The 15,615-nt window shown below is 36.4% G+C and overlaps 1 protein-coding gene across 6 annotated transcripts in view; it reads left to right on the top strand.

The window, feature by feature from the left end:
• The window catches only part of LOC138698607 (protein Son-like), a 76,058-nt gene that overhangs the window by 29,647 nt on the left and 30,796 nt on the right, over positions 1-15,615 (top strand). For all 6 annotated transcript variants that reach the window (XM_069824653.1, XM_069824651.1, XM_069824650.1 and 3 more), the window contains 7 exons: positions 704-961; positions 2,838-3,004; positions 3,102-3,259; positions 5,807-5,915; positions 11,617-11,747; positions 13,692-13,802; positions 13,974-14,087. In XM_069824653.1, coding sequence (XP_069680754.1) covers positions 704-961; positions 2,838-3,004; positions 3,102-3,259; positions 5,807-5,915; positions 11,617-11,747; positions 13,692-13,802; positions 13,974-14,087 — 1,048 coding nt within the window. The remainder of the gene's footprint in view (positions 1-703; positions 962-2,837; positions 3,005-3,101; positions 3,260-5,806; positions 5,916-11,616; positions 11,748-13,691; positions 13,803-13,973; positions 14,088-15,615) is intronic.

Genomic DNA, 15,615 nt, shown 5'->3' with positions numbered 1-15,615 from the left:
GAATTATAGTCCATCGCTCTTATTTCCGGCAGCCAATTACGTTGTAGGTTGGCTACATTTAAACATGTGCGTCTTGTGATTCGCAGATGATGACGTTATGCATTTCCTAAGGCTCTATAAATGCTTAATATAACCAACCGCCATTTTGGTTCTTTCGTTGGCGTTCACAGAAAACACACGAGGACGTTATTTGCCGCTCAATTATTTGCTCAATTACAGTGTGTTTGATTCATTACCATAGGAGCTATGATATGATAATGTTTAATGGTGCGGCAAATAGATTCCTTGTCTGGTAGCTCGGCAACGAAAGAACAGAAATGGCGAACGAAACTATCTACCCAGACTTCATAGAGCCTTGACTTCCTAAAACGTAAGCAAAGAGGAGGAGTCACGCCAGGAATAACAGCATCGCGACTATAAATTAGTGAACTTCTGATTCACTATCTATAATGTTAAACACAACATTACAGAGGAATATTATGAGGCTGTAGTATGGAATTATGCAAATATTTTCTGGTACGGATTATCCAGTTTTTCGATTAACCGTTCAGTCCACCCCCTTCATTACCACGGATAATAGAGGTTCTACTGTAGTGTCATCATAGAGAGTGATCCCAAAAGGGTAATCTCTCCTTAGTTGTTTCCAAGTGCCCGTTGTGAGAGCCTTGCTGTCCAGCTGACTTTTCGGATTCTGCTTGTGCAGGAGTCGCAGTCGATCAGTAGAGAAGAGCAAGGAGAAACATAAGAGGAGCCACAGTAGCAGCAGCAGCCATGACCGGCAGCGCAGCAAACACCGCCACCACGAATGCAGCAAGAGCCGGCACAGCAAAGAGCGAACCAAGAAGAGGAGCCGCAGCAGGGACAGCAGCAGCAGCCACGACGAGCGGCGTAGGAAGAGGAGCCGCAGCAGGAAGCGCGCCCGGCGCTCACGGTCGTGGTCACACTCCCGCTCTCGTCACAGGTAACTGCCAGTTCCATTGAGCTGAATATGGTAGGCAAACTGCGGCCCATGGTCCAAATATGTTCAGTCAGGGCCACGGGATAATAACTTTTCAGTTGATATTTTTTTTTATAAGGCAGAAACTCGCTTAGTGGGGAAATACGATCACTGAAGAAATGTTATTCCTCCATGGTTCTGCGTTCATTTGTTCGCGATTCCTTAATGCCATTCTGAAATAGTAATTCTGTAGTTTCTTTGTTATAATTTATGAAAAATATAGTGGGACTGCGTTGGTGGTAATTCAGCTTATGTGGGTACCTCTTCATTACTTGTTAGCTTAAACAACAAGTTGTCCACACCTGTTGAGTAACGGTCAGCGCATCTGGCCGCGAAACCAGGTGGCCCGGGTTCGAATCCCGGTAGGGGCAAGTTACCTGGTTGAGGTTTTTTCCGGGGTTTTCCCTCAACCCAATACGAGCAAATGCTGGGTAACTTTCGGTGCTGGACCCCATACTCATTTCACTGGCATTATCACCTTCATTACATTCAGACGCTAAATAACCTAGATGTTGATACAGTGTCGTGAAATAATCCAATAAAATAAACAACAAGTTTAACCCCCTCACCACGACAAGGTGAATACATTTTTAACAAGAGCCAGAACTGGTCACATTGTCACTCAATTGTACCTACATCGATTTCACATTTCTGATAATCCTACTTGTCTGTGTTGTAATAATCATGATGAAGATCTGGAACACATTCTTCTATACTGTCCATCCATAAACCACAAAAGAAGTAAATTAAAATCATCAATACCAGTTGCAGAAGACACAGCCCTGTAGTATATATTGACTACACCCCACCTCTGGCTACTAGCAACAGGCATCTGTAATGAACACCGATCAAAATACCCCTCATTTCTCGTGAAAAACAACAACTGAATAGGCTATAGTGGACTTTATGTTGTCAGCAAACAGCTGGATACATTAAGAAGATTGAATTGTTATAATTTATAATCAAACATAGATCACACACAAACAGCGGTTTATTGGAATTCTTTACTTTTCCTATAAGCACAGAAAATATTTATTTATACATTTCTATAAATTCTAACAGAAATGCATGAGAATAGTCCTTTAAATATGAACTTTCACAGCTTGCAGCCATTTAGCTACAGAGAACTACAAAACGAAACAATGAAATCTCGACCAGATGCTTGCAATATTATTTGTTTCAATGTTTACTTTTTCTGCCACTTAATTTTGAGAGCACAACAGTCGGAAAATTTTAAGCAGTTGCAGAACTCTGGAGGCAAGTCTCAAGGCCAAAAATCTTGATACTTTTTGCCCATACATGAGGAGACTTGCAACAGGTTTCATGTACAGTCTTAGATACAAAAAAATTACCACTCTCCTGTAGGGTGAATTTTGTCTTAAATCCACCTTCAGGCAGTGCCTGGTTCACACGACTAGGGAAAGAATGTTTATTTTGCACCTAATTTACTCCTTGAATATATCTTCGTTATAAATTATTCATAACGCTTGACCTTAAAAGCAGAAAGAAAAAGCAACAAACAAACAAATCAAAGGAAAAACAGCGGAATTGTGCACAAGAAATTCCTTCACGTGTAAACCTAAGCTCTCACAACCATAATCTTCCTAATGAGACTTAGTGTATGCAGCTGGTCTTTTTTTTTTTTGTCTAAGACTGTACATATTGTAAGTTGTGTTTAAAGTTTTTCTTTGGCTCGTCCATTTAGAAACAATAGTTGTAGCAAAATCATAATATTTTCCGTATTCACTGCTTAATTGTGGTTAATTGTAGTTCATTAGTAAGTTACGTTAAATGGAATTCTCAGTGCAGCCAGTTGATGTTGGATGTGGACTGTGTGTAGGTCACGTTCTCTGTCAGCTGGCCACATAGACAAGCAAAAGCTGCTGGAGATCGCGAGGAAGAACGCCATGAACCTCTTGAAGCAAGGCGTGTTGCCTAGCTCCGTGGTAACGCAGGACAAGGTGGTGGCAATCAAGGCTGGCGGCAAGAGCGTGGCTGAACTCACAGGTGAGTGGGTCAGGTGACTACTCCTTTCCTTTTCTTCTTTCTTCCTTCCTGTTTTTCTTTTTTTACTTACCCTTAACTGGCTTCTTCTTTGCTACAGATTTCTGTAAGCAATTATCCAAGAAGGAAGCTCTTGGTCAGGTCTCCAGTGAATCAGAAGGGGAGGAGCACCCTAGTAGCGGTAGTGACAATGAACGCCCATTTCATCATCCTTTCCAGATCAAAGAGCGGCCTGCCTCCATTGTGATGAATATTCGGGTGAGTGACAGTTTACAAGACTGTTAGATCTCCTGTTCTACTGCAAGAAGTGTTATGTCTATCAAATCCTTAGAAACATAGTTTTGAAAAGTACGAGAAAAGCGAATTAGGGAAATTAACAAGCTAAAAGAAATGTAAATAAATTTTAAGATGCGTTTACATATGTATGTAATGTAAGTAGACTACCTAAGTATATGTATAAAATAGTGTGTTGATAAGTAAATGATAGTTATAGATTGACAAATCGAACTGAAACCCTGACCGAGTTACTACGTGAGCGCTGGCTGTCTTGGGGAGGAGCAAGTGAGAAAGCACGGGGGAAGGGAGAGAGCACTATGCACTATGTACTTGCAGGTCCACTCACAGTTTGTCAAACCTGCTAACAAAAGCATTAAAAGGTTGACTAGTTGCCTGCAATGCTAGCATAATGGAACCTTCCTAGCCAACAGTCGAGGCAAAAATGAAGAATCCGTTATTGTGGTAATACTGGAGAGTGGTTCTTCTATTGGTCGCGATGCCCACACACACCCTCTCAGATATTTACGTGGTGATTGGTGACTGAATGACGAGGAGCGAGGGAGAGAGAAGAAAGAAAGATAGAGATTCCAGAATTTGGCGTGTTTTATGGGGTTTCACTTGAAGTTGTCAAACTATAAATGACTGGAAGTCAATTTTGTCATTCAACATTGTAACGCACTGCAACCAAATAAAATAAAATATATACAGGGTGGCCCACATAAAGTATTACAAGTTAATAGTTCTTAAATGAATAGATAAAACCAAATGCTTTGTCTTCTAAATTTTATTGGGGGAAGGAGTCTTCCAAACTGTGATATGGGCAATATTTCTCCGGACTGGGATGCATCTTCAGATTTTTAAATGAAACCATGGAATTTTTTAAAAATAATTTTGTTCCCCTCAATAAACTAAGCAACTTTTATTGAAACATTTTTGTTTTAATAAATTGTTGAGCAGTTACAGAGTATTTTCATTGAATTATACTGTAGTAAAAAAAAATACAAAATGAATGAGGAAATCAATAAATACCAAGGTATTTACTTTACATTATGTCATTAAGTGCTTAAAGTAGCCTTCATCAACATCTAAGCTGGCCTTCTATGCCCAAGGTTGCGGGTTCGATCCTGGGCCAGGTCGATGGCATTTAAGTGTGCTTAAATGCGACAGGCTCATGTCAGTAGATTTACTAGCATGTAAAAGAACTCCTGCGGGACAAAATTCCGGCACATCCGGAGACGCTGATATAACCTCTGCAGTTGCGAACGTCATTAAACAAAACATAACATTTTTCAACATCTAGGCACTTGGTGATTCTTGTGGAAAGGTTTTCTGTAACTTTTAACAACTACAGAGGCTAATAGTGTGACACTTATTCGAAGTTCAAATCCTCTTTGGAACTGAAATTTTTTTTAGAAAAGATTTACTATGTGTTTAGATGTTAATTAAGGTTATTTTGAGCAATTAATAAAATTATGTAAAGTAATAATAGCATGGCTTATTATTATTTATCTGTATCAGATATATCTCGTTTCAAGCACCCTATACCATTTCAGAATTTCAATATAGAAAAAAATGTTTTAAACAAGTTGCTTAATTTGTTTAGGACAATCAGAATATCTAAAAGTTATATCATCGTTCCATTTAAAATTCTGAAATTACTCCCCCAAAACCCCATTTTGGGGCATGCTAAAATGTTGTCCATGAAACTATCATGAAAGCCCCTCCTCCAAAAACTGTAGGAAAAGTCAGTATTTAGTTATATTGATTCATTTAAGAGATATTAGCTTGAAACACTTTATGTGAGCCACCTTGTATATGAGGCTTGAAAGCAATATAAAATTCATCCGAAAAAAGGTGGACTGAGAATGACCATAACAGGCCTTGGGCCTTATACTTGTTTGGATTATATATATTTCAGTTTTCACATCTAGCTAAGCCAGCAGAGCCATGGTTAATGGAAGAACTATGCTAATCCAAATTTTAAATAATAGGGGATTATAAAAAGTATGTTGGTGATGTTCTATTTTTACTGATTTTTTAAGCTAAGTCTATTAAGATCTATCTCTACAGAAAATGTATTTATACCATTACAATGCAGTGAAATTCTGTTGTTTGTGTAACATATTTGGATAATTTGATGTTTTACCCCTCTTCTCTCTTGTACATCCCTAAATAGGTAACATAGTTAACTCAGTGTTGTTCCTTTTGCAAATTATAATGATTTTGCAGAAATCTACAGAACTTTCACATATGTGCTTGGATGTATTTCTATTTGTGATTTGTTTACCAGAGTGTGCTGCAGGTCTGCAGAGATTTCAGTCCACAAAGTAAGAAACTTGGTGTGGAAGAGCTTTTCCATTCATGGATAAGGTTCTGTTACTTGTAAATCTACTGCATAGAGTGTCTGGCTTCACTTTCCTGTTGAAGGAAACTGTTCAAAGAACTCTTATCACTCTTTGTTAATATGCACTCAGATTTAAACCAACAAACCTTGGATTTAACATATTGCATGTGTGTCATATGTTGCAGAATTCAGTGCAGCTGCCAGTGAAAACACTGCAGGAAAAAACAGCAGAGCAGTCTAAGCAGCTGCGCATCCAATTCCCTGTGTCCAGTGGCCAGCAGCACAGGAAGTCGGGTGAGTGTGTGTCAAATTAAAAGCAAAGAATGAGTTCCTTAAATGCTATTTTAACTCGATTCAATTGAGCATAGTTAAAATTTGGATTATAAAATAATGAAATGCTAAGCTAACATATTATTACTGCATACTAAATCAATACACTCTCGTTGTTCGTTAATTCTCTGAGATAAACATTATTTTAAGAAATACAGGAAACGAATACACAGAATAGCCTATCAAGTTTTCTGTGCATAAGAAGCTATTTTAATCTTACTTGTCCTCAGTTCACTCAGAAGTTACTGTAATAACGTTATAGCATTATGTCCATACAGAGAAACTACGCTTTCCAATGGTGAAATAATAATTAATTATACAAATCGGTTAATTTAGCTTCCGATATTGCTTCATACAAACACAGAAACATTTTCTGTAGGCTATGATTCATAGCTTTCGATTGTTGTTGATCAAGGCCCCTTATAGACGAAGTCATTTGTTTATTTCATTACACGGCCTTAGATGGCAGTTATTTTAATTTTAAAACTCATTATCTCATTAAATATCAATCCTATCAAAATTTTTCAAAGAATAAAACTTATCGGAAATCAGTTTTAAAGAAACTTTTGTTATGTAACTTTTTTCACAAACATCAATAATAAGCGAGATATTTCGATTTATTTAATTCAGGCCCCCTTATAACCCCCCTTTTAAATAATGTATTTTGAATGCCATATAGCCTATAATCTAAGTTACAACGAACTTAATTTATATTCCAATTTTCATCGAAATCTGTTCAGCCATTATCGCGTGAAAAGGTAACAAACATACAGACAGACAGACATATAAACAAAAATTTCAAAAAAGCGATTTTCGGTTTCATGGTGCTTAATTATATATGTTAGGACCAATTATTTTTGGAAAATCGAAAATTACCAGAAAAATTTTGGCTACAGATTTATTATTAGTATAGATTGAAATTCAGTAGAATAGCATTCGAGATCTTCCTCTTGGTTGTTTACCTTTCAGTTTTGGATTTAATATTTTTCTAGGTTCTGTCTTCCTCCATTTTTTTTTTATATACCCGAACCATTTCGATCTACACTGTTCTGTTGATGTAGGAGAAAGTCAGCGTTTACGTACTTCGATATAACATGCTGAGTAAGTCCCCTGCAATTGGTAGAGCATAAAAGTCAGGGGATAGAGAGAAGAATCCAAAAAGGATATCTGCCCTTGAAAAAGGGGTACCGAGCAGTAACAGCACCTAAATTAATTGTAGATCAACAATATTCTATTTTAAATTTAAATTTTATTTTTATTTTATTTTAATTTAATTTATTTTTTGGGGGCAGTTATCCTCGACATGAATAATTTATTTTTCATATATAGAGCTGTACAGATGGTATTTACAATTAACAAGGAATGTCTTAAAACATTAATGGCTATATCTTGAAGTTCCAAAAGATCGATATGGAAACGATGAAAGAAATTGATACAAAATCTTGATATAGTGCCCCTTGCACCAAAGAGCAAGCCAATTACTTCCCAGCAACAAACGGGTGTGCGGTATTTCTCTTCCAGATAAGGAAAGCAGGGTTCATAATGTCTTTTCTTTTCCAGATCTACTTCTTGTGGTTGGAATTCGGCATCCTCAAATCTTATAGTGGGATCGATTATGAAGCCAATCTTTTGATTGTTATCAATTGCTATGATGTCGGCACATTTGGTGGAGCCAGTAGATGAAATACAATGTACTTCTTCATAAATGTCAAACATTCCAGACTTCTTGAGACATTCAGCAATTCGGCTTCTAACCCAGTGATGACGATTGTTCCGCAACAGTTCCCCTTTTCTGCAGACACCAAGAACATGAGGAAGGGTTTCGTACTCATTGCAATGGCGGCAACGGGATTCTTGGCTCCTACCAGGGACACTACGTACTGCGATGACATTGCAATTCATTTTTATAGCGTTAGTTCATTGAGAGGTGGAAAGGCCTTTCTTGGTTGATATCCAGGAATTTGATTTTGACCATTCTGAAAAATGCGAAACACCTTTACCACGGTGGTTAAGTTTTTTCCATTCTTCAAACTGTTGATTTCGTAGTTTCTTCCGTAGATTTCGCACGTTAGGCTGTTCCTCAGAAGGGAAACCAAGGTGTTGTATACTGACTCTTATTTCTTGTGCGAAATTTCTTATAGTCGCAAGAAGAGGATCATCAATGGAATCTAACAGGTTGCATACATTAATATGTTGCAGTTAAATGGCAAGTTGTAGCCGATTTAAGTGAACACCATATTTTAACGTTTTGGTGGCTACTTCATTCACACACAACCCCCAGAATGTCTGGAGGACCACACCTGCTGTTGGTCGACGGGTCTACTAGACCTAGCTGGGAGATCTTATTGATCACCAGCTTTCCCTCCTGCTCATGATGTTAATAGTTATCGACCAATAGCACTGTTAAGCATGATAGCAAAAACATGGAGTCCATGATCTCCAACAGATTAACTTGGTATTTAGAATCCCAAAATCTTTTATCACCAAGACAAGCCAGCTTTCGACAACTACACTCTACCAATGAACAAGTCATAAGCCTCGGCCAAGAAATAAAAGATAGTTTTAACAAGAAAGAAGATACCTTGGCAATATTTATTGACTTTCAGTTAGCATATAACTCTGTTTGGAGAAATAAATTATTACTAAAACTCCAGAAATTAGATATCTCCAGCAATATGTTCAGATGGATATCAGAATTCCTTAGTCAAAGATTCATTGCCACTAAATTCAATAACTCACTTTCTAGTTACAGACAAACATATCGAGGTCTACCTCAGGGCGCTGTCCTCAGCACAACTTTATTCAATATTTATATAGAGGAATCAAACATGAAAACAGCACTATTTGCAGATTATATAGTTTTGTGAACTTCCGGATCTTACAGACATAGAGACAAAATTCAAAATTCTGCTCTTAAAGCTCTAAATCAACTACATGAATGGAATACATCAAATTTGATGACACTCAATTTAAGCAAAAGTAACTACCAAATATTTTCACTCGGTAAAAAAGAAAGAGAATTCAATATCCAATACAATGGCCAACACCTTCCTAGGACTTATGAATCCAAATAACTTGGAGTTATTTTCGATAGTAAGTTAACATGGAGCACCCATTTGAAATACATTTCTGAAAAAGCTCGTAAAAGATTCTCCCTTCTAAAAAGACTAGCAGGAAAGAAATGGGGATGCTCTAGGAATACTTTGAATACTACATACAAAATGTTTATACAGCCAGTGCTGACATACTGCGGAGAAATTTTAATTATTTCACCTTTCATAAACGAAATAGAATATGTTCAAAACCAAGCTCTCAGACTCATTACTGGTGGAATCAAAACAACGCCAATAGATTCTATGAGATTCCTCACTAATATTAACAGCATCAAAATGACAATAGAAGAAAAAGCACTGATTCAATATGAAAAACTTATTAGATTACCGGGAAACAATTGGCATTCATACAGTCCTCTCTGTAGATTGAAAACTCAAAAAAGTTTCATATCCATTGTTCAAGAATTAAAACAGAAAATCAATATCCCGAATTTAAAAGAAAACCTGCAAATTAAACCAAACCCTTTAACTCTATTAAATATAGAATATAATCTAAATTTAACAGAAGAAAATACTAAAATCAGAAGTAAACACTGAAATACTGAAACAATTGTCTTTAGAGACAATTAATATTAGGTACCCTCCACAAAACTGGCTTCATTTATACACTGACGGATCCTTGATCTCCAGAGAACAAGGTGCTGGTGCAGGTGTTACGTGCTGTCTCTTCTCACTTTATAGATATCCTGGATATGGAACAACAAGTTTTGATGGTGAAATCATTGCAATAAGTGAAAGTCTCAGGAATCTTCTATGCCACATCAATAAATTTAAGAATGCAGTTATATTGTCAGACTCCAAAGCAGCTATTCTATCAATAGTCTCTAAACACACACCTTCATCTCAAACAGCAGAAATAACTAAAATGCTCTCTCAATTAATATCACTCAATAAAAGAATTGTATTCCAATGGATACCATCCCATTGTGGAATCCTGGGAAACGAGAATGTGGATGCACTAGCAAAGAAGGGCAGCACTGCTACTTACAGACCTGTTACTAAATCTACGTATTACTCTGTGAAAAGATTTATTAAATCTACATACTTAGACTTCAACAAACAAAATTTGATAACACAATCCCAAGGGAAAAAATGGAACTCTGCATCAAAATCCACAGTTAATTCCCAATTTATCACGAAAATCGTCTGTAGCTGCATTTAGTTTGGCAACAGGCCATGATTGTTTGGCCAAACACCTGCATAGAATTGGAATATATCAGTCCCCTAACTGCCCATTGTGCAACTCAAACCAAGAAATGGATTCGGAACACCTCAAAATCTGTGCTTCAGTGGCTGGCCATGATAATATCTTTGAAAAATATTGGAGTGCAAGAGGTCAAATGACTATTGTCAAACGCCTGGCATTAGAAAACAACAACAACATTAATATGTTGCAAGAATGCTTCCCACGAAGCTTTCATAATGCCCAGACTACGAACTTTTCTGGAACTATAAAGCATACTATCTGGGCTATCGATTGGCAATCCAATTATTTCCTTGACAGCACTTCTTATCAATTTAGCAATATCAAGCAAAAAACTATATTTGAACTTTGATAATGGAGCACATTGTAGAGGATAAATCAGACTTGGCCATATATATTGGTTTATTATATTTATCTTTTGATCTGGTTTGAGAAGCGTTGAATGTACTAATTTGGATATAATAGTATGTAATTTATTCATAATGCCTTTCTCATCTAAAATGATTTCATCTTTATATGTGACCCCTAAATATTTAATGGTGTCATTTCTATTTGTTGACACTATATTCAAACCACTTATTGTTGTAATGTCAGATGTTGTTAGATTTCCTTTTTCTATAACAATGGCTTTGGATTTAGAGCCATTAAGTTGTAGACCTATTCGCTGTAAGTATTGATTAGTAGTATCAAAACAGACAGTAGTGTAGACAGGAAAACATTGATCATATGGGAAATAGATATTTAAGAGTCGTTAATTCATTATAAAATGTAAATTAATGAAATAAAAATAAATGCATATATACATAAATACGCAAGTAAATAAATACATAACTAAATAAACAAATTTATGTATTTATCTTTATGTAGGCTATTTATCTATCTATTTATTTATATATTCATTCATTCATTCATTCATTCATTCATTATTCTGCCCAAGAGTGGGTTTTTCACTGCAAACCCAGCTTTCTCGAATCTTTTCCTCTTCCAATAAGTTTCAGCATCTTTCTTCATGCACTCTTTCCAACACAGCTTCCTTTCTTATTTTGTTTGTCCACTTCACATGTTCAACATTTCTCAGTGATTTGAAAAAAGAAAATCTCTAGATCTCCCACTTTGGAAGGCTTGTTGTTGTTCTTTTAAAGCTAGTTCCAAATTATTATTTAATTTCCTTCTGAGACTTTTCTTATATATTTTAAAGCAATGACTTAATAAGGTTACTTGTCTATATTTACTACAATATGTTTTATCACCATTTATAAATCCATTGTCTTTATCAGGATGACGTCTAGCTGCTAGTGAGTTATGATGAATGTTGTACCTGTGCATCTATGTGAGCTGTTTGTTGCAGAGAACGAATGGGTGCCTGTGTCCCCCAAGAAAGAAGAGCCTGCTGCTGTGGTAGCAGCCGTGAAGGTGGCAGAGCCCCGGCCCCCCGTAGAGCCAGTCAATCAGGTGTTCCCCAACGCTGTTGTGAATGAGGTTTGTGTCAACAGGCTCACAGTCTGAGTCTGATATTTCAGAAGCATTGTTTCAAAACAATATAAGTCCACAAATCAGGGTTTTGCAGGAGAGCCAAAAAACTCATATTTGCTAAGTTATAAATATTTTTTAAAGTAAAGTTGCGATGTTGTTATGATTAAAAATTTGAATTGAAACCATTGTGATGTGTGTCGAAAATCGTTGCCTTAATGCAAAACTGTAATCCCTGGTTAGATTTAAAAAATGACTGAACTTGTCTCGTTTTGCACCACTTATATGAACCTAAAACTTGTTTAAACATATCTTCCATATAAACAATTAATAATTGTGCATTTTTTTTTTTTTTTTTTACTATCCAGGACAATTTTGTGTAACATTTGTCTGACATTGATGTTCTTTATAATTCAAATCCTTTTTCAACAGTTTAGACACAATGTAATTAAGATAATAATGACATGCATTTATTGTTACTTATTTTTTAACCAACGGCCTATGAAAAAGAAAAACACTAATGGCCAGTTTTTCCAAGTATTGTTAGTAAATTTAATGACTGTTCAACTCTAAACAGTTTGTTAATTAATAAAATTGTATGTTTTCAACACAAGTTTGGTTTAACAGATTAACAGTTTGTTAATTTTAAATGTAGGATTTCGGGCAGTTAACTCGTTTAACAGTTAGTTAAATATGGCCGGTGTCTCCGCAGCTGTTCGAACAGAAGTTGCGAAATTAATATTTTGTGTCTCTCTGTAGGGAATGTTTAGCATATGACTGGTAATATAACATTTAAAAAATACTTTGGACTGTTTAAATACATCAGTGTTATTTTATTTCTTTCGTATTTCGTATCCATAATAGCAATGAGGAAATATAACCTTACTTTGTAATTATTATTCAGCACGTCACCTACAACTTTCATTTGTCAACTGTTTGTTTATGGAGCGTGGCCTACTATAACACGTCATTTTATGCAAGTTTCATGACTCACTCTATAATATAGAATTTAAAGATTAATTTTAGCCAATCAAAAATTGTCTTACATATGTAGAATCATTACCAACTGCTGTTGAGTAGTTAAAATAGTGCTAACAGACCTTATAGTTAAGTGTTGGTTATCTTAAACAAAATTATGTTGAATAAATGGAAAATTCATTAACAAAGTGTTAAAAATAAACAGACTGTTAATTTAACATTTGTTAAGCAAAATTAAACATTACTTGGACAAACTGGAAATGAGTCTCATACCTTCATTCAAATCGAATTTAAGCCATGTTCCACTTTCAAACGGTCACAGTCTTCATTCTCACTCCTTCCCTCCATAGGTCTTGCTTCATATTTCTGTTCAATTAAATTTGAATAGAACTTCAACTTATTATTTTTATTCCAGTTATCACCAAAACTTTTCTTCAAAAGCTTCATCAAATTGTCCCCTTTTTCTAATTGTGTATCGGGTGTCCCAATGGTAAAACAAGTGGATCCGGTATTTGTTCCATGCTACTTCTATTTTAAATATGAAGAGTTCGCGGGAAAAACGATGAATGTCACATTTTTGTTAAGGTTGATGTCATTATCTAATTCAATGGATCACTATGAAATTTAATGTTGTTCTTATGAAAAATGGTAAAAAGGAGAATTATCACCACGAATACAGTAATCCTTTCCTTTATTTTCTATAGAAACAGCACTACATCTTGCAGTTATAGACTCAATTAGATCATTATCTTATCCTTAACAGAAATGTGACATTCATCGTTTTTCCCGTGAATTCTCCATATGGAAACGAAATTCTTATATTCGTCATCTAGTCCGTATGACATTTTCATTTTGAAAAAATTGTAGGACTTCTTCGCCTTCAGTTTCTTCTTAAGTGTGACCCCTTTCATTCCTCTCTATATCTTCTGGTTTCTTATTGACATCAATTAAATTACTATTCTATTGATGTTCCAGAATCTGGATATTGGGTCCATTGTATCGCAGCGACTCACAGCTATGCGGAAGTTGCAGGAGAATCCCAACGACGTGCAGGCTTTATCTGAGATGTATCGTGCTCAGAAAGATGTAAGTTCCATGTTAGAAGCTGTATGACATTAAAAAAAAGATAATGAGTAAATGTTGAATGGAGTGATGAATGTGACTAGGTAGAACATCACATGATGCTGTCACTGTTTCATACATGAGAAATGAATACACGTGATACAGTAATACAATGAGTGAGTTTGTGTGCTGCAGATGCAGATGTGGGCGGAGTCAAAACAGCAGCCAGGTCAGTTCACTGGCAGCACGGGTGCTCGTGTGCTGTCGGCAGCTGAGCTGTCATCGGGCTTCCAGGCGTGGGCCAAGAAGGTACAGAGGACCTCGAGGTCTTGCAATATTTCTCCAGTCCCGCCTTCTGTCATAAAGTGCAGAGGGTTGAACCGTGGTTAATGCACCAACATACACACCACTTAAAAGTTTGTCTTGGATTTGTTTGAAGTATTACTGAATTCTGTGTGATGTTGGTACATTCAAGGGACATTCTGCAGTTTTCATGTCCTTAGGCTATGTGCACAGAATGCATCGTTTTGCAGTTTGGTATCTGTGAGATATTTAGGAAATATAGAAGGAAATTTGCACTTCTAAAGTCTTTGAACAACTTTAAGCAAGAGATGAAAAGATGTGAGAAGCACCACAGCACTTGACAATCACTGCATACTAAAGAAAGGATTGTAATATACACATAATATTTATTGTCCTCAGATATATAGATAGCTCTGTGAAACTAGTTAATGGCGGTCCTGTTACATTCCTGTTTATTAGGCAGTTGTCCTAACTCTTACTATAAACATTCCATTTAAAATGTTTTTTAGTAGGTTATTTTACGACGCTTTATCAACATCTTAGGTTATTTAGCGTCTGAATGAGATGAAGGTGATAATGCCGGTGAAGTGAATCCGAGGTCCAGCACCAAAAGTTACCCAGCATTTGCTCGCATAGGGTTGAGGGAAAACCCCTTAAAAACCTCAACCAGGTAACTTGCCCCGAGCAGGAATCGAACCCGGGCCACCTGGTTTCATGACTAAATTTAAAAGTTATAAAAAAATACATTATTCTCTTTATACCAGTTGATCCTTGTAATCTCTATTAAATCTAAACACATTTTCTATTATCCAAACTATTAGAGATGAACGATCGAGAAAGCAAGACTAACAGCGCCTGTAAAGTCGAAAACCTGCACGACAATGTTGTACGTCGCATCATTGACGTGAAGACTGCTTGTGAGTGTTTCGAGACGTCGAGATTGATCACTCCCGAAGTCCCGAACGTCAAGCAGGCTTGAATAGCCACAGTTGTTTATACCTGACTGAACTTTTACCTACTTTGGCAACTGTTTATACAGTAAAACCTCGATAAGACACGCCCGCTATTACGCTATCCCATGTAATATGCTTTTCTTGTCCGGTCCCTGCACATTTTATATATAATGCCTTTATAAAATAACCCGTTTGTTGCGCTCAAGTCCCGCATAATACGCTGTTTTTGTGGAATATTTTCTATGTAATTTTCAGCGTTGTACTGTAACAGGAATGAAACATCTTGGTCATTGAACTCACTGGTGCCATTAACCTGAAAAGTATTGCTATTCAAGCCTTTACCTGCTTATTTAAACCTTCATACTTCATACCTTAGTATACTCCACCCTCTTGTTACGCTCTCTTATTCGACTCCTTACCTGCGTGGTTAAAGCCTAATACAGTTACAATACCTCACCCTCTTGCTAACCCTCTCTCTCAAACAGCATTCCTCACTCGGCCGTAATAAAATTCTGGAAATTTTTGCTGGGCAGGGGAGTTTGTTTTCTTTAGTGTATTGAAGTGTCTGTGAATGTCATTAC

Source organism: Periplaneta americana, chromosome 4 (genome assembly GCF_040183065.1).
Source record: "Periplaneta americana isolate PAMFEO1 chromosome 4, P.americana_PAMFEO1_priV1, whole genome shotgun sequence".
NCBI classification, from domain to species: domain Eukaryota; kingdom Metazoa; phylum Arthropoda; class Insecta; order Blattodea; family Blattidae; genus Periplaneta; species Periplaneta americana.
This window is presented reverse-complemented; position numbering and strand designations above follow the sequence as displayed.